Genomic DNA, 19432 nt, shown 5'->3' with positions numbered 1-19432 from the left:
GCCCAGCTCTGCCTAGGAAGACAGGCAGAGCCAGCTGCAAGGCTGGCAGCTTTCCACCCAGTTCCTCTATCACCCCCCACCCCACCCCCTCCACACATACAACATTCCTGCTCCTTCTCCAATCAGTTCCCCTAACCCTTAGCAGCTGTTCGGGGAGCAAGGGGGGTGCCTGGTGGATGACAGCTGCAAGAGGAGCCAGCACAGCCTCCCCTCCCCCACATTCCCAGATAGTCCGGCTTATGCCATATTCCAACAGCCACCACCCCTCAGCGTGAGGACAGGGAGCAAGGGATCAAGCATCTGGCCCTGGCATTTGGGCCCAGCTGGGGATCAGAGAGAAGAGTGACCCTCATGGATCCAGGCAGAAAAAACAGATGAAAAGATCAGGGTCAGTGGGCACCGAGTCTGGGTGACTTTCAGGGTCCCAACAACTTACTTGGGCAGATGAGGGCTTCCTTGGCTGTGATGCTCTTGTTACAGGCGTAGCACATGGTCATGCCTGAAACTGAGATGGTGGTGAAGAGGTGCCCATTGGTATAGCGGGCATCCTTGGCTTCCTTCATCTTCTCCTTTTCCCGGGTCTGTGGAAGGGATGAGAGGGAGAGGAAGTGAGGCTGGGAAATGCCAGGGTGCCTGGAGTCCAGAGAGACAGGCTGGAAGCAGAGGCAAGGAAGAAATGCCAGCCTGAGGATGCTGGAAAGACACCAGTTCCTAAAGCAGAGCCTGCAACTGGGTGTCAGAGGCAGCTGTCCAGGAGTGACCAGGCCAGGCTCTGGGGCAGCCAGCCCGGATGGGTTCTGGGTCCCTGACCTACCTGGCCCCTGCGGCTGGGCTGCCTCCTGTTGCCACTCATCTCCCTGGCTCTAGGTCTCTGCGTCCTCACTCCACCTTCCCAGCCCTAGCTCTGCTCGCCCCCGAGCTGCTGTACTCTCTTCTCTGTGCTAGGGGGAAGATGCGCAGAGAGGAGGGGAGAGCAGGCGAAGCGGAGGGTGCCAGCTCACCAGCGCTTTCCAATCTATGGGAGTTAGCTCCTCTTATAACCATGACAACCAGTGTTGGATCCGCTGTCTCCGTGGCAGTCACAGTGGGGGGGCAGGAGATCCCCTTATTAGATTGGCTGAAGGGGGCAGAATGCCTCCCCTGCCACCCCCAACCCAGGGGTCAGGATCCCAGACCTCTAAAACTCTTTTCACCAACCCCTCAGCCACAGCACACAGGGCCTGTCTGGGAGGCAGCATGTCCCCTACTAACCTTGAGGCAAAGGCAGCTGCCTTTGGGTCACTCTTCCACTCTAGGATCTTTAAGTAAGGAAGCTCAGCCAGCCATCTCGGTTGCTTCCAGCGGAAAATCTCTCCTGCAGTCTAACTTTTATCCCTCTCATACTACTCTCCAGAGTTAAAACCTAGGAGAGTTTCCTCTATTGCTCCTCACCCAACTGGTCTCTCCCATCCTAGGAAGTCCTTTCTGACATCTACCCTCCATCCTTCAGTGTTGATCTCTGCAGGGATGGCGCACGCCTTCCTCGGAGCCTCTGAGCTGCGTTTTCCATCTCTGCTGTCTCCCACTTCCCCCAGTGCCCCTGCCTCTGCAAGTCAAGTCATTCTCCCTGACCTCCAATCCGTCCCTCTTCAAGCCTCTGTGATTCCCAAAAAGCCTGAGAAGGTGAGAAGAGGGGGATATCACTCTTCCCACTATTCTAGGACCTTCCTTAGCTGTGACCTCCGATCTCTGGATTTTCCCTCTGCTCTTGGAGTAGAACTATAAGCTGAGAAGACCACTCCCTCCAAGGTTTCCCAGGCTCTCAGAAATCAAAAATCAGGATCCAGATGGCTGAGGGTAGAAGCCCCAAGTCAGAGGACCTGGGCTGGGGACAGATGATTACAGCTCAGCGGGAAGCACTCAGCCTGGACTCTAGGAGACCAGTACTGACTCAGCCGAGGCCACGAGGCCACGCTAGCAGCTGACAGGTGGAGGAGGGGAAGAGATTCACAGGCCCGGTGCTTGTGGCAGAAAAGGGTAGAAAGAAAGGGGAAGTGTGGAGGGGCTGAGTCAACAGTGCAGGGACAGAGGGCATGGGGCTGCAGTGCCTAGGCCCAAGATCCTTCTCTTTCCTGCCTCTCTTCCCAAGCTCCAGGTTTGCCTGATGATGTCCAGAGCCCAGAGGTCTTGGGGTCAATCCCTTCTCCCCTCATGCAACCTCCCCATCCCCAATCATCCATTGTTCGCATCCTCCTCCTGTCTCCTGCTCTCTCTATGTCCTCCCTTCTCCTCTCAGGGTCTCCCTCCTAGGCTCCTCCCACTCTGCCTTCCCTTTCTCAGCCTTGCTTCTCTGCCACTGTTCTCCTCTCCCGCCCACAGCCTCTCCTCCCCTCCTCCTCACGCAGGCCAACTGCTCCTCTACCTAGGCTTATTCAGGAAGCTGAGCTGCCTCTAGCCTCGAACTCAAACCTCTAAACTGTTCTGGCCTCCTTTTTTCTCTTCTGGTACCTGCCTACCTGGACCACTAGAAAATGCTCCCTTTGGTCTAACCTCCACCTATCTTGAGACAAATTATACCTTTTTAGAAGTTCGAATTCAGGCCGGGTGCGGTGGCTCACACCTGTAATCCCAGCACTTTGGGAGGTCGAGGTGGGTGGATCACCTGAGGTCAGGAGTTCGAGACCAGCCTGACCAACATGGTGAAACCCCATCTCTACAAAAAATACAAAAAATTAGCTGGGCATAGTGGCAGGCACCTGTAATCCCAGCTACTTGGGAGGCTGAGGCAGGAGAATTGCTTGAACCGGGGAGGTTGGAGGTTGCAGTGGGTTGAGATTGGGCCACTGCACTCCAGCCTGGGCCACAGAGTGAGACTATGTCTCAAAAAAAAAAAAAAAAAAAGTTCAAATTCACCTTTGAATAATAACCTCACAGGACCTCAAACACCAAGCCCAAATATCTCTTCCCACTGCCATACACTCTCCCTTTGCTCCTCCTCTCCTGCCTTCCCAGTCTTCTATATAACACAAACCAAGTTTGAGCACGTATCACATTTGAATTAAAAGCAAGAGGCGGGGGGAGGGGGGAGGGACAGCATTAGGAGATATACCTAATGCTAAATGACGAGTTAATGGGTGCAGGAAATCAACATGGCACATGGATACATATGTAACAAACCTGCACATTGTGCACATGTACCCTAAAACCTAAAGTATAATAAAAAAAAAATAAAGAAAAAAATAATAAAATAAAAGCAAGAGGCCGGTGAGGTGGCTCACACCTGTAATCCCAGCGCTTTGTGGGGCTGAGGTGGGAGGATCGCTTGAGGCCAGGAGTTTGAGAACAGCCTGAGCAACACAGCGAGACCCATCTGTATAAAAAAAAAATAAACACAAATAAAAGCAAGCAAGCCGAAAATAGTATTTAAAAAAACAACATGGCTGGACCAGGGTCACTCCAGAATGGGCAGTGCTGCAGCTGTGCCCCAGTGCTGCTACAAGTACCCTCTTCCACAACTGACCTCTGCCCTTTGCCCTCCACCCTCCCCTTGTGGCATCCACAAACACTCATCTGTCTGACCAGCTCAGATGGGGTGGCAAAGGGAGGGAGAAGACTGGGGCAGCCAGAGAACAGGGTCTCTAGTGGCCCTTCCTATCTCTGGCATCAATGCTCCACAGACAGCCCTGGTACTCTGGGCCCTGCCTCCTCCACCTCCCAACACTCACCCCCTCTCGAAGTGACCCCTGCTCTAGGTGGGCCAGCAGCGGGCAGCAGCCACAGCAGCAGCACATCCCAGCACGGGCACTGCCCAGCAGCAAGCGGCCCTGGCACTGCCTAGTGCTATTGTCCCGGAGGTCGCCTGTGCCCGCCCCAGGGCTCAGGCTTCTGAGGATGGAAGGACACAGGGCCTGCTTACCAGGGGTGCCTGCTCCAGAAGTGGAGTGAGTGGGCTTGTTTGGTTCTTTGTCCTACTCTTTTTCAGGTATTCTTAAGATTATCACGTTGGTCTCCCATTTACCCACACCCAAGTAGGACAGCCCTTTACCTCCAAGACCCAACCTATCCACCAAGAAAAAGGGCCTATTACTTCACAATCCATAACACCCACCGCAGTGCTCAGAGGCCCTTCCTGCTTGGTTCAGTCCTTTGCTCTCCAGCATCTAGAGACATTTTTTTTCTTTTCTTTTTTTTTTTTTTTGAGACAGGGTCTCACTCTGTTGCCTGGACTGGAGTATATTGGCATGATCATGGCTCACTGCAGCCTTGACCTCCCGGGCTCAAGTGATCCTTCCACCTCAGCCCTCCAAATAGCTGGGACCACAGGCATGCATCATGATGCTCACCTAATTTTTTAATTTTTTTTGTAGAGACAGGGTCTTGCTATGTTGCCCAGGCTGGTCTCGAACTCCTGGGATCAAGTGATTCTCCTGCCCCAACCTCCCCAAAGTGCTAGAATTATAGGCGTGAGCCACCACGCTCAGCCCTAGAGTCATTCTGTCTCTTTCTCACAAATCCCATGGGAAGTCCTTCTTGCTACACACCTTCATCCACACTACTGCTACATCAAGGATAAATAAAGAATATGAAAGCCCTTAGCACAATACCTGGTTTACAACAGGCACCCAATACATGTTTCAAAATGAAAGAAAAGGAGGGAAGCAAAGAAACAAGGAAGGATGTATGGACACCAAGACATGGGGTCTCAGTAGCACCCTGGCCCCTACTCTGGGAACCCTCTTCCTTCCTTATCAGAGCTTTAGAACCTTCTGTCTCTTCTTGTTTCTCTTTTCTCCCTCCTCCTGAAGGGCTCTAAGCCATTCTCTCCTATTTCCTTTGAGTTTAGACCCTGAGGGTTTCCTCTGGAAGTCAGAAGACCAACCCCAAACTTCCTTCCACTGTCATCCCAGATCTCAGTCACTTTTCGGAAAGAAAGATGGGGCCAGGCCGGGTGCAGTGGCTCACGCCTGTTATCCTAACACTTTGAGAGGCAGAGACGGGCAGATCACTTGAGGATTGCTAAGGGCCACAGGAGTTTGAGACCAGCCTGGCCAACATGGCAAAACCCTATCTCTACCAAAAATACAAAAGTTGGCCGGGTATGGTGGTGGGCACCTGTAATCCCAACTACTCAGGAGGCTGAGGCAGGAGAATTGCTTGAACCCAGGAGGTGGAGGTTGCAGTGAGCCAAAATCACACCACTGCACTCCAGCCTGGGTGACAGAGCAAGACTGTCTCAAAAAAAAAGAAAGAAAGAAAGATGGGAGCAATGGCAGAGGGCACTGTGGATCTCTACTGAAAAGCTCAAAGGCAGACACAGTCTCCCCTCTTCTCTCCACTTTGTCTCCCAGAATAAGGGATGAGGAAACAGTGACGTACATGGAGGGGAAGGCAATGCCAAGGCTAGGACTTTGGCTTCCTGTGCACCCAGCGGGCAGCAAGGCCAGGCAGATCCACCCAGGTGAGGTAGAGCTTCTCCAAGCAAGCCCTAAGCTCTCATCTGACTTTTTTTTTTAATAATAGACTTTTAAAACTTAATGTTTTTGTAGAGATGAGGTCTCACTATGTTGCCCAGGCTTGTCTCAAATTCCTGAGCTCATGGGATCCAGCTGCCTTGGTCTTCCAAAATGCTAGGATTACAGGGGCGAGCCAGCGTGCCCAGCTCTCTCAGCTGCCTTTGCTTCTGTCTCAGGTATGTCCAAATCAAGACTTCTGGGAGAGTCACAGAGTACTCAGAATCACCTATCCTCCAGCTGTACCTGGCAGCAGCCCCTTCCCCAAGATGGTGACACCTCTGTCCACACCCTCTGTAATAGTGACCGGAGAGCCTATGGTTCCGCCGGGATTCGAGTCACCTGTGGCTCAGCCCCTGGACAGCAGAGGCGCCGTTGGCTATGAAGAGCACTGAGTCCTGGAGGAGGAGCTATAGGGCTGGGAAATGAAGAGGTGAGGGATTGCTGGCGGTGCGACTGAGAAGAGGGCTTGGGGTGGTCTCAGCCGGGCCCTGCTCCTTTATGAGCTTCCCGGGACAAGATGAAGACAGGAGGCTGAGGGGAAGGCAGCCAAATGGAAACACTAATGCCAAAGCCAGAAACAACACAGAAAGACATCACTGCACACACAAAGGCACTTAATAAATGTTTGCTTGGTGAATGAAGATGAGACACTGCCAACGGGGGTGGGTACGGGTGAAACAGAAGAGGATTGCTAAGGGCCACAAGGAATAAATCAGGTTAGGGACCCTGAGACCCAAGCATCCTGGACCCCAGCCTGCCCCCTACCCGGCCACACCTGTCAGGCCAGGAGAGAGAGACAAGCAGAAAGAGAGAGAGGGGGGTAGCAATGCAAACAGACAGGCATTTGTGCAAGTGAACAATAGCTGTGCCAGGACTCCCTGCCCTCCTGGCACAAGGCAGGCCGGCTGGGTTGGGAGGGGGGCAGCTGCTGCCTGCAACCCCACCCCCACCCTCTCCCAAAGAGACATAAACAAACCCGGAAGGGTCCAGCCAGCTCCTCTCAGCCTTTCCTCTTACCAGCTTCAGAAATCCTGACCAATCCGCTCACTCAGCTCCTGGATGATACTTCCAACCAGAAACTGAAGCTAAGGATGAAGCTACTTCCTCATGGCCAGACAGCATGAACCCCCTACTTCGCTGACCACTTTCAAAACAGTAGCCCAGAGCATCTGGGCACAGAATAGGAGGGCAGGCAGGCAGGCAGGCAGACACACACTGACACACCAGCACACCAGTAACATGCAAACAGGCGATGCACACATTCACATCTGTCCCCTCCTTGATTCCAAGGTCAAATTCCACAGCCAGAGTGGCTGAGATCAGACCCCACTGTAACTCCTCTGGTCGGCCTCAGCAGGTCCTTCTCTAGGCCCCATCTAACCTCCTGCAAGTCACTCAGTGACTTCCCTAAGGTTTAGACTCCCTTCCCCCATCCTCACTTCTCCCCTCCCTCTCAACTCTCTCCCTAACCTCCACCACCCCTAGAATTTTTGTCTATGTCCCCAGAAGACTCAGCCACCAGGAGGACCCCCCATTCTTCCACTCTCCTCCAACACCGTCAGCCCTCTCAGCTCCCTCCTGGGCTCCCCCAGCTCTCCTCTCCGCTGCACTCCTAGTCCTGCACACAAAGCCGGCCACCTCTCCATTCCTCAGAACAAAGAAATAGTCGCTCTGCACACTCCCCACTCCACCTGCCCACCACAGAGATTCCAAGGGGACCCCCAGCCTCCACAGCCATCCCTGGACCTCTGGTCCCTGCTTGGCAGAAAAGGACCCTTTGTTCTAAGGGATATGATGGTTGGGGTTTGGGAAAGGAGAAAGGGAAGAACGGGGCTAAAGAGAAAAAGGGGACCTGTGAGGTTTGGGGCTTGTGGAGGTAGGAAGTACAGCAGAGAGAACAGAGGAGGTGGAGGACTGAAGACAGCCTGGGAGAACAGAAATGGAGTGAAAAGCAAAAGGAAGCATGGAGGGGGCTACACAGAGAGATCCTGTGAGGATGGGACAGAGAAAGGGGCAGGTTAAACTTACATTCCTCCTCCTAGGAGGAGCTCCCAGGGAATGAGGCAAGGAACGGGGAAGGGCTGAGGTGTCAGGGCTTAGCTGTGACCCGTCCCCCCAAGGAGGTAGCAGGGGAGACCATCTTCCTCAAATAATGTCTTTTCCAGCGGGTGCCCCTCTACTTCCCACCACAGTATAAAAAGAAAGGAGACAGCTGGTGTGCTGGGGGGAGGGGGAGAGGGGATCCAGGGTTTGTTGGCTAAGAACCAACTCCCCATTCTGTAACCACAGTTTTCCGGAGGTGGCCCTCCCCTTCCGACCGGCCCAAACTGACAACCACCCTTCTCCAGTGGCCTCTTTGCCCTTTCAGATTCACCCACTCAGCCCCCCACTCCCCGCTGCCAGCCAGATTCCCAAATTACCCGCCCCACACAGCCAACCCCCATGGTAGAAAGAAGAGCCAGTCCCCCCCACCCGCCACCAAAGAAAAAAAAACAAAAACAAAAACAGAGCATGAACACCCAGGTGTCTGACCTCCCAGCTCCCCACAGTAATGGAAAAGGGATCCCAGTATCTACCTGCCCCCCTCCCTCCCCAACCTCTCTCTATACCCCCTAGCCAGGTCTTCCCCCAACCGGCTCCCCCATGGCTTTCCTTTTTAGGGTGGAACCAAATTTCTGCGGTTTCAAAAAACCTCTCCCGCCCCCATTGGCTCTACTCCAGGGTCTCAGCTCAAACGGTTGAAAAAATAAACAGACTTTTGGAGCTGGGGCCTGGCCTGGCACAGGGCTGTGAAGAGCCTGTCTGCCACCCCACTGTTCCACCACACTTCAGCCACCTCACCTCGGCCCTCTGTTTGTCTTAGGCCCTACTCGAATCCCCAGTTGCTTTCCGGATAGCAAAATCTAATCCCAACCTCCTAAGGAAAGTCCTTTTAAAGCTGCCTTCCCTGGCTCTCCACCCCCAACCCAGGACGGAACCTCTATCTCTCCAGTTTAGCATCAAGACAGATAGCCTGGCTAGGAACTACCAGGGAGGTGGAGGGGAGGGCTTTCCATCACCCTTAAGAACTCCAAAGGGATACTGCTCCCTTGGCTAAAGTTGGTGATCAGCATAGGCTGGCACCGGAGTAGTAGGGCACTCAGGTCGGAGAGAAGCCAGAGATTAAACCAGCTCTGGGCTGGGACCTGGCCTTTCTGATAATGGGTACAGTGTGGGGGCCCCAAAGGAGCTGTCTGCAGGCCCCAAAGGAGCTGTCTGCAGGCCCCAAAGGAGGTGCTGTCTGCAGGCACCACCTTCTTTTCAGCTCTGACTTATTCACCTGCAAGTCAGCTTCATCATTTCCTGGGGTCTGGGTGTGGAAAGGTCAGGGCACTTGGGAATGGGGCTGGGTACAAAGGCAGGGATAAAGGGTACTTGGAGAGGAGTGGCCAAGAGGTCATGACGGGGGAGGAGTGTGGATAATTATACACTCAGACTCATGAAATGCTAGGTGAAGGGACCCCAAGACGAGCAGATAAGATAATGAGAGCGCTGGGGGAGGAGGAGGAAGGGCAGGGAACACAATGCACAGTGCCAGGTGTGTCAGCCTAAGGGTTTCAGGTTGGGAGAAGGAGAAGCCAGGAGGCTGGCGGGGCAGATAGGGATGGAGGCCCTATGTTCTAAGCAGAAGGGCTCAGGATGGAGGAGAGGAGCCCAGCTACACAAAGACCTCTGCTCCCTTCACCTAGAGGTGATGGCTTGGGGGAAGTAAGCCGTCCCTCGGCCGTCCCGACCCCAGCCACCCGCCCACCCACAGGGGAGAACTGAATCACAGCTGGAAAGTCCATTTGCGAGGAGAGGAGGAGCTGACTTTTGTCTTGGAGGGGTGGTGGTGGTGGTGGGAGGAAGCCGGGAAACCACCCCCTCCCGTCCCCTCCGCCGGATGGCGGGGACAAAGGGGGAACGACCAAGCCAGCGATTGGGGAGTGATGGGGGGTCGCCACGCCAAGACCAAGCCGGTGGGGCCCGGGGGGAGAGGAGGTGCCGGAGCTTCCACCGCCCCCACCCCCAAGACACACACCTCCCTCTTCCCGCTCCGTCCCTTACCGGAGCAACTTTCTTTCGAGCGGCCTAAAGCACTCGGTCCCGCTGGCTCGGAAGCGACCAAGACCAGGTCCGCTCCGCTCCCTCCCGGGATCCCAGCACCGTCGCGTCTGCCGCTCCCCCCACCCCTACCCACTCTCTCGCAGTCCCCACCCACCCCGTCCCGCCGCTCGCCGATCCACCGCTCCGCCCGATTTTGGCGCCCAGAAAGCAGGCGGGGAGACAGGGGATGCACCGCGGGTGCCGGGGTTCGGGGAGAACCCGAGGACCGCGGCGAAGGGAGAGGGGTTTCCGAGCCCACCTTGCTCGCCAGCTCTTTGCTCCGGTCGATCCGCGCCCGCGTGAGGGATTCGATCCGAGACATAATCGGACGGGGGGACCAGGGAGGACGCGGCGCGGACCCCAGCGTCTGGTATTGTCGGGGGAGGGCGGGGGGAGGGGTCCGGCCCGCACGCGTTGGTCTCGGGGACAGGAAGTCTGACTCCCCTCGCCCGGCACCCAGCACCAGTTCCTCAAACCCGAGTCTCCTCCCCCGCCCAAGCTCAGGAACCGGGGAGGCGGAGCGGAGGGAGGGCGGGGTGCCGGCGCGCAGGACGCCAGGGTTTGTGTAGGGGCAGCTCGGAGAGGTACGAGGGTCCTAGGACAGGTTTGAGGGGCCCCTCTGCCTATTTCCCCTCCAGCGCCTGGGGGCGCCCTCTAGCCCCAGAGACCCGCCTCTTAGCTCTGTTTTTCCTAAAACCCAGCCCCACAGCCCTCGCCGGACCCAGGTCGGCCCTTTCCCGACTCCCCTCCCCTTCTTCCCTTCTCCCCTCCCCCTCCCTTTCTCCCTCCAGTACTGCGTTACCTCAGTCTTTAAAGACCCGCAGGCAGGAGGATTCCATCCGCCCCCAGCTCTTAGAAAACCCAGAACCAGTTCCTTCCTGGCCTTCGGGGTCCCATCAAAGCAAGCCTGAGCAGACTGACCCCTTTTACGATTGGGGGCAGGGGTGGCCAGAGGCAGAGGAAATCAAAGGAGAACTAAACGCTGGGTCTTCAGTACACGGGAAGGGTAAGATTCACTCCCAGAGGTCGAAGAATAGAGAGGAGAGAATTCTCCCACATGCCCCACCCTACTGGGACCTTCCTGACCCCACTCTGCCCATCCTCCTCCTAGCTCCGCCTCTGCCAGCTACTTTGGGGGACTAGGTTGGGATTCTCCACTTTCACCGAAGGCCTTCCATGTGTCTAACTCCAGTTCTCTCTGTTGCAAGTTAAGCCGGAACTGAAAGACCAGAAACCAGCCTGCCCTAGTCAAAGAAAGTTAGGGCCCAACCAGCCTCTCCACAAGAAGCAGGGTAAGGTGGGGCATTCATCTCTCTGGACCCTTTTCCCCAGCCTGAGCCAGGCTTTGGGTGAGTTTTCTGCTATTGGGAAAATTCCTCCTCTAGTCTAACTATGATCACTTACAATGAAGTTCATTTCTGCCTCTCAGGGTCTCCCATTTCTCTGGAGAAACCAGAAGCACAGAGAGGCCTGGGACAGAGCCTTCTGTTAGCAGGGTCCTGCCTGATTCTGGCCCCAAAGGGCATGGGAGAAGAAGGAAGGGAGGGGAGACCCAACCCAGATCCAGCAGCTCTCTGCCCTGGCTCAGCAGTGGGGCCAGGCTGCAGGTTTCAAGCCCAACTCAGCACTCTTGTAGGTGCCAATTTTAGCCTCTGCCACTATTTTTGGGCTCCACTGCCTCACCACTGGCTGAGCTGGTTGGGCTCCTCACCCCCAGCACTACCCTCACACTGCCCCTCTGGCTTCCCCTCCTGCCTAGCAACTCCTTCACCTCCTTCTTCACCCATTCCCCTGTTTAGAATCGTTAAATAGCAAAGACCAGGAAAAAGGGAGAGGAAATAAACCATGCCCAGTTCAGGCTGGATGGAAATTAGAAAGCAGGAAGGACTTTCCCAGGGCCATAGCTGGTTCTTCCTGGCTTGCACCTGCCAAGGATACCTACGGGGAGGGCGCAGGAACTCTCCCAAACCAAGAGCCCTGAGGCTCCTGGCCCCAGAGCTCCAGACTCACCTCCCCTGAGGTGGGCAGCCAAGACTCAGGAATGTACTAAATTTAAAAACAGACAGCCAGAGGCTAGAATCTTGGCCTCAAGGCTCCACCCACTGGAGGCCCAGAGACAAGATCTGGGGTGGGACCTCAGCTTCTCTCCCAGGCCTGGGGCAGGAGGGTGCTGCAAGCTATGGATAGAATCTTAAAGGGCCACACTCCAGCCTAGGTACCCAGGAAACATAGAATTTGAATGCTGGGGTTTTTCAAGCGACCTCACGGTCCCCGAACTCAACTAAGAAGGTCTCTATGAAAGCAGAGGACCCGACCCTCCAACGCTTTTCTGTCTCCCACCCCAACCTTCAGTCTACTTTCCATCCCACCTGCTGTTACCCTACCCCTCAGCCTATGCCCTCTTCTTCCCCTTAGGAGATGAATAACAAGGAAAGGGACTAGGGACAGGGAAAAGAAAAGTGTTCTGCCTTTAAAAACACCTGTGTTTAGTGAGCTTGGCCTGCAGCTTGACTCAGTTTCCATTTTCTATATCCTCGTGAACAATGAATACTTTTCCCTTCTCCTTGGTGTCACCTGCCCCCCTTTTCCAAGACCCTTCTTCATTCCGGCGTCCCCTCAACTCCTATTCAGTGATATCTTCCAGATTTTCAGAAATATTTTTTTTAGATACACAGAAACAAACATTTCTACCAGGATCTAAAAATAGCCACCACCTTCTTTAGCCCATTTAACTTGACGAAATGTGTCCCTCCCATTTCAGGGGTAGGGAGGAGGTCCCAGGGAAGAACCTGGTTGCCAAAGTCTTGGCCAGTTGGAGAAGAGATGGGTCTCCCGAGGATACCCAAGCCCAAGCTCTACACTGTCCCAAGGTGGTTTGTTTTTCTTCTTTCTTCTATTGGTCTGGACCTTGTATATTCTGGGAGGAGGTGATTAAGGCCAAATTGCCTTAAGTGGCCATCCAGCCAGAAGCTGGAAGAAGGGAAGGATGAGAGGGAGTGAACTGTTGTGTTAGGGCTATTGAGAGAAACAGTGGCAATACAGAGCCAAAGCCCTGGGTTTCTAATACGGCGCCACCTCTTACAACCTGTGAGATCTTGGGCAAAGTAACTAACCTTTAAGTATTTGTCTGTAGAATTGAGATTGAAATACTTATCTTTGCCAGAATTGTTATAAGAATTAAATGAGTTGAAAGTGTTTCATCAAGTGTGCAATGCTACTCAAGTAGGAGGGACTAAGCTACTTCCTTCTCTCACTGCTTGACTGAGCTTCTCTCCAGCCCCACCCCCTGATGTTTACTGCTTATGGAGAAAGAGATTAAGTGAAGCAGGCCCACACATTCATGAAGGAAGATGTAGCAGGAGATGGCAGAGAGGGAAACAGAGGAAGACAGGACCACAGACGTGGGGAGGAAAGGCTGAGCGAGGCAATGTCCTGACTCACTCTGGCGCTTCCCTCTTTCCCATCTGGGCTCCAAAGTCTCTGCCCTCATTCCCCTTCACCAGGTTGCTCAACCCTCCATCAGACTGTTAGGTCAAGGGTGGACAAACAAAGACCAACCGGGATCTGGATGGCCCCTGGGCAGTACTGACTTCCCCTACCATTCCCAAGGCAAGAAAAGGGGGTGATTCCACTAGCAGACTCCCCTACCCTGCAGTGAGACAGCCTGTAGGAAGGTGAGAGACCCCAAGGTTTCTGTTTTTGCTTTGTTCCTTCGAGATCTCCGTTTCCCCATGGGAGAGAAACCTCACTGTCCCACCTGCCCTCCCCTCCCATCAGCTTTCAGATTCTCCAGCTACTCCTCTTCTGAGACTCACCCAGTCTCATGCCTCCATTAGCCTCAACTCCCGACCCATGGCCTGTGGTGAGAGGTGCTAACAACATGACCTGCTTTCATCTTGACCTTCCCAACCCACCCAGAGAAAAGGAAATCTTGGCTAAAAAAAGGCTGGAAGAGGGGAGAACCCTGGCACTGCGGGTGGGGCTGGGGGGAGCCCAGGCAACCTTACTGGTGAGAATCTCATGGCTCTTCAAGGTGAATATGATGACTTCCCTGGGGTTTCTTTCAATACTCAGAAGCGCCCCGAGTTGGAAAGCACATGCATACTTGGGGAGGTCGGGGAGGAAAAGGGGGCGGCTCACTCTGACAGTAAATGAAGAAAGTGGAAACAAATTCAAGGAGCAGGCAGAGCTCCCGGTTTCACCAGAGCCCAACGGTTGGTAATAAGGATGAGAACAATGTGCCTTCACTTCTGGGATCAGAGCAGCACATGACCACACACGTACGGGTATGCATGTGCTTCCATAATCATATACTTTCCCAGCTTCTACTCTGCCTGTGGTCTAATTTCAACTCCTTCAGCTGCTGTACCCACCCATAAAATTATGAGTGTAAAAGCACTTTGCAAACCCTGATACTCTATGAAGAAGTAAAAAGTAGTGCTGTAATTATTATCATTATTATGTCCAATGGTTGAGGTTTCTGCTGCCCACCTGTCAGCTATGTGAGGCCTAAAGAGAGGGAGGGCTAGGCCATTCCTCAGCTTCTGAGGTTCCTGGCCCTTTTTCCCTTCCAGCTGTCCACAGCTGACTGCTAAGCTGGAGGCGTAGGGGAAAGCAGAGAAAAGGTGATTTACTGGGACACAGAGACACAGGCTGGAAGAGATAGCATGTGTTTGCTTAAAATTTGAAGCACTTGGCTGGGCACAGTGGCTCACACCTGTAATCCCTGCACTTTGGGAAGCCAAGGCAAGAGGATTGCTTGGGCCCAAGAGTTAGAGGCTGCAGCGAGCTATGATTGTGCCATTGTACTCCAGCCTGGGAGACAGAGACTGCCTCTCTTACAAAAATAAAAAAATAAAAAATGGAACCATTGCTCTGAGTTTCTAATAGGGGGAGTGGTGGGAGGTGGCGATGGTGGGATGGGAGAAAGGGAACTGGGGAGGGCAGTGGGTCCCAAGCCTCCTGCTTCCCCAGCTGACTCCTACCTTGGCCTTTCCGGTCATGCCCAAGAGGAAGCTGAAGGTCCGTCGCAGGGAGGAGCCCGCCCAGGTACCTGAATGTCCTTCCAGCTGGCTGCAGCTGCATAGAGAAAAAGAAGACATGAGGAGATGGAGGTAATGCTGGAAATGAAGAAAAAGATAACTTCCTGAGAGATGGTGGATGAAGGTGCCATGACCAGCAGAGCCAGAATGGGAAGGAAGAAAGAGGAAGGACTGGGAGAGAAAGATAAGCCCCCATCCTGACCTCCTAGGACTTCCTGGATGTGGGCATTTCAGTTTCCCAGGCCCCTCTATTTAGGAAGAAAACTCCAGGCTCCACCCAGATAAATACAGACTCCTCCTTCCTACCTAATCCAGGCTCAGGATGGGAGGCCCAGCCTCCTCTCTCATGCTGCTCCCAAACGGAAGTGGTATGGGGCGGGGGCTCTCCCGGGGGGCATTTTCTCCTCTCAGAACAAGAGCCCTGTGTACGACCCTCTCTGCTGTTTGGAGAAGGCCTCTGGGCCTAAAGCCAATAAGGACTGAATTTCCTGGGATTTCATCAGCCCCATCCCATGAGCTAATCCCAAACCCAGAGCCAGGAGGATGTGTCAGCTAGAGATTTTCAGGACCACAAAGCAGAGCCTGATATCTTAAAGGGACCATTACTTGCTTACACATCCACAGTCTTAGAGGGCTGACCCACTATAATCAGGCTTCAGCCATAGAAGCCAAATAAGCAGGTGCTGATTTTGTATGCTTATTTACATAGTTATTCAAATCTCCCAGCCTCCACCTCCAGACCTGAACTCTGCCTTCAGGCCCTGCCCTCTGCTGGGAGCTCCACAGCCCTTGCCCAGCTCTCCTTAGGGCCATTTCCCATTGGTCTATTATCTGAGCCATCCTAAGCTGATCCATGGTCCTTGGTCATTGTCCCTCACTAAGACTGTTCAACAGTCTATCTGCCCTTTCACCCTATACCACTGACAACAGCAAGCAACTCCCATGCTCTATTATTCAATGGACACCCTGTGCCCTGGATACTCCTTTTCTCCTAATTTCTCCCCCCATCTCATGCAGCTACCGGGAACCTGGTGAGCCCACCCAAACCAAAGAAGGGAGGGTGAATTCTATGCAGCTCAGGGAAGGATATTTGGAGGTCTTAGATCAGAAATGTTAAGGGGAGGAATGATTCAGGAAGCAGGGAAACCCCTGAGGCTACAAAACCATGGCCTAGACCCTATTGCTGTTCCCCTATAGAGGCTTTTGAAGGATTCCGAGTCCCCCACACTCACCGTTTCCTGAGGTCAATGGCAGAGGACTGGGATAAATTCCCTGCCAACACAAAAGGAGACGAGAAGTGTCTAGCTAAAGCCAGACAAAGGCGCCCAGGGCTTCCTCCCCCACCCGCTTCACCTGGATCAGGTTCCCAAGCTGCAGGTGCATGTGACGCCATTCCTGAGGGCGGGCAGTGGGCAGCAGGGAGAGAGGGCGGGGTCTAAGCAGGGCAGAGCTGAAGAATTTAGGAGCCATGGGAACAGAGCACCAGGGTTATGTGGAGACAGTGGCTGGGAGACTGATTTTTCAGAGGTTTCACCCAGAACTCCCAGTACTCCATCTTGAGGACAAGGTACATTGCAGGTAACTGTCCTGCATCTCTGGTGACAGGGGAGGCTGGAGAACTTCACCATGTCCTATGTCCGCTTTCATCAGTAGGAGTTTCAGAATTCCCAAGTCCAGAATTCAGATTGCTTATTTGAATAAAGCCATTCTGAGGCCAGGCATGGTGGCTCACGCCTGTAATCCCAGCACTTTGGGAGGCCAAGGCAGGCGAATCACTTGAGCTCAGGAGTTTGAGACCAGCCTGGCCAACATGGGGAAACCCTTTCTCTACTAAGAATACAAAAATTAGCCGGGTGTGGTGGCACGCTTCTATAGTCCCAGCTACTCAGGAGGCTGAGGTACTAGAATCACTTGAACCTGGGAGGCAGAGGTTGCCGTGAGGTAAGATTGCGCCACTGCACTCCAGCCTGGGCAACACAGTGAGACTTGGTCTCAAAAAAAAAAAAATAATAATAATAATAATAAAGCCATTCTAGGAGTTCCAAGGGTATGTGGCTAAACATAATCCAGGACATCTGGACCCTAAACAGCTAGCTATGAGGAGTGGCAGCGAAATGTATAGGGGAAGGGGCCACCCCTGCTTTGCTCCCTACTTTTGCTCACCATCTGGATCCGACCAGTCCAAGAGACAGTTGATGCCACTCATGGATACAGACTTGGAAAGCGTGCCAGTGGCTGAGTGGTCCAAAAGGCCAGCAGATGGATGACAGGAATCCTGATCCTGGAATCATGTCAAGAGTCCTCACACCAAGGGCAGGCTTCATCTGTCCTCCCCTCATGCTCTTTACTTCCCCACAGCTTGGCCTCTCTTCAAATCCAGGCCTCCCACCCATTTCCAAAACCCATATTGGGATATTGCACTTTAAATAGTTGGGAAGTTACTCTGCTGTTTTGCAGTCATTACTCCGTTGCAGTTCAAGCCCAGGCTTTCTTAGTATATAAAAGTATCTAAGAAGAGAGATTTACCCTGAATGGTTTCCAGAGATGGCAAACTCAACCTATAGAGGCCAGCCAGGTAATGAAAAAAACAGGCAGGACTGGCGCGGTGGCTCACGCCTGTAATCCCAGCACTTTGGGAGGCCGAGGCAGGCGGATCACTTCAGGTCAGCCTGGCCAAAATGGTGAAACCCCATCTCTACTGAAAAAATAAAAAAATTAGCAAGGTGTGGTGGTGTGCACCTGTAATCCCAGCTACTCAGGAGGCTGAGGCAGAAGAGTCACTTGAACCCAGGCTGTGGAGGTTGCAATGAGCTGAGATCACGCCACTGCACTGGTGCAACAGAGCAACTCAAAACCAAAGGCCGGGCACAGTGGCTCATGCCTGTATTCCCAGCACTTTGGGAGGCCGAGGTGGGTGGATCATTTCGGGTCAGGAGTTTGAGACCAGCCTGGCCAACGTGGTGGACCCCGCCTCTACTAAAAATACAAAAATTAGCCGGCCATGGTGGCGGGTGCCTGTAGTCCCAGTTACTCAAGAGGCTGAGGCAGGAGAATCACTTGAACCCGGGAGGCCGAGGTTGCAATAAGCCAAGATCGTGCCACTGCACTCCAGCCTGGGTGATGAAGCAAGACTCCATCTCGAAAAAAAACAAAAACAAAAACAAAAACAAAAAACAGCAAATAAGCCAGAAGTCCCTCCTCAGTAGACTAAAGAATCAGTAGTGTACTTATGCATTGAAATGCTATTCAACAATAAAAATGAGCAAATCACAGCTCACATAACAATATGGATGAATCCCACGGACATGTTGAATGAAAGAACCAAGATACAAAGATGTATATACTGGTATGATTATATGCATATGAAGTTTAACACAGGTAAAACTAATTGACATTGTTTAATGATGCCTGCATAGGTGGTAAGCCTATAAAGAAAATAGAGCCAGGTGCTGTGGCTTATGCCTGTAACCCCAGCACTTTGGGAGGCTGAGGCGGGTGGATCACTTGAGCTCAAGAGTTCGAGACCAGCCTGAGCAACATGGTGAAACCCCCATCTCTACCAAAAATACAAAAATTAACCAGGCGTGTTGCCTCATGCCTGTAATCCCAGCTACTCAGGAGGCTGAGGCAGGTGGATCGCTTGAATCCGGGAGGCAGAGGTTGCAGAGATTGTGCCACCGGACTCCAGCCTGGGTGACAGAGTGACACCATCATGTCACCTGGGTGACAGTCTCAAAAAAAAAAAAAGAAGGGCGGGTGCGGTGGCTCACACCTGTAATCTCAACACTTTGGGAGGCCAAGGCGGGCAGATCACGAGGTCAGGAGATTGAGACCATCCTGGCTAACACAGTGAAATCCCGTCTCTACTAAAAATACAAAAAAATTAGCCAGGCCCACGTGGTGGCGGGTGCCTGTAGTCCCAGCTACTAGGGAGGCTGAGGCAGGAGAATGGCGTGAACCTGGGAGGCGGAGCTTGTAGTGAGCCTAGATCGCGCCACTGCACTCCAGCCTGGGCGACAGAGTGAGACTCCGTCTCAAAAAAAAAAAAAAAAAAGAAAAAGAAAATGGATCTTAAAAGTCAAGAATGCAGTCATCTCTGCCAGAGAGAGGGCTATGAGTAAGAACCCAGGGAGCTTCTCAGCTATGATAATCTCTATTTTTTTTTTTTTTTTTTGAGATAGAGTTTCGCATTTGTTGCCCAGGCTGGAGTGCAAAGGCACGACCTCAGCTCACTGCAACCTCCGCCACCTGGGTTCAAGTGATTCTCCTGCCTCCGCCTCCTGAGTAGCTGGGATTACAGGCATGTGCCACCATGCCTGGCTAATTTTGTGTTTTTAGTAGAGATGGGGTTTCTCCATGTTGGTCAGGCTGGTCTTGAACTCCTGACTTCAGGTGATCCGCCTGCCTCAGCCTCCCAAAGTGCTGGGATTACAGGCATGAGCCACCGCACCCGGCCTATTTTTTTTTTTTTAACCTGGGGTGGTTATACGGCTGTTTGCTTTCTAATTTATTATACTGTAAATATATGTTTTATATATTTTCCTATGTATGTGCATTTCAAAAAAAACTTAAAGTTTAAAAAAATACAGATTTATAAATTTTAAAACACCATTCTAAATAAATGTATTGTCAAAGAAGAAATCATAATGGAAATTTAAAGATGTTTCGTAACGGAACAATAATGAAAATACAGAACAAAACCTGTGGGAGAAGGCCAAAGTGGTATTTCAAAGGCAAGTTGTAGCCTCAGAATGCTTATACTGAAAAATTTTT

The 19432-nt window shown here is 52.8% G+C and overlaps 1 protein-coding gene across 14 annotated transcripts in view; it reads right to left on the bottom strand.

Moving 5' to 3' along the window:
- ARHGEF2 (Rho/Rac guanine nucleotide exchange factor 2) overlaps positions 1-19432 on the bottom strand; it is a 59784-nt gene that overhangs the window by 22370 nt on the left and 17982 nt on the right. For 6 of the 14 annotated variants that reach the window (XM_032154221.2, XM_032154214.2, XM_032154215.2 and 3 more), the window contains exons 3-6: positions 16823-16940; positions 15892-15931; positions 14603-14696; positions 437-581 (exon numbers count right to left, since the gene is read on the bottom strand). In XM_032154221.2, the coding sequence (XP_032010112.2) occupies positions 437-581; positions 14603-14696; positions 15892-15931; positions 16823-16940 (397 nt within the window). Of the gene's footprint in view, positions 1-436; positions 582-814; positions 1038-1251; positions 3668-3704; positions 5221-9578; positions 9695-9876; positions 10140-14602; positions 14697-15891; positions 15932-16822; positions 16941-19432 lie in introns of those variants that run through there. The other 8 variants (XM_032154226.2, XM_032154227.2, XM_058439180.1 and 5 more) reach the window with 7 other exon arrangements.

The sequence above is a fragment of the Hylobates moloch genome, unplaced genomic scaffold, assembly GCF_009828535.3.
Source record: "Hylobates moloch isolate HMO894 unplaced genomic scaffold, HMol_V3 SCAFFOLD_5, whole genome shotgun sequence".
Taxonomy (NCBI): domain Eukaryota; kingdom Metazoa; phylum Chordata; class Mammalia; order Primates; family Hylobatidae; genus Hylobates; species Hylobates moloch.
The sequence above is the reverse complement of the archived record's forward strand: the minus strand, read 5'-3'. Positions and strand labels throughout refer to the sequence as shown.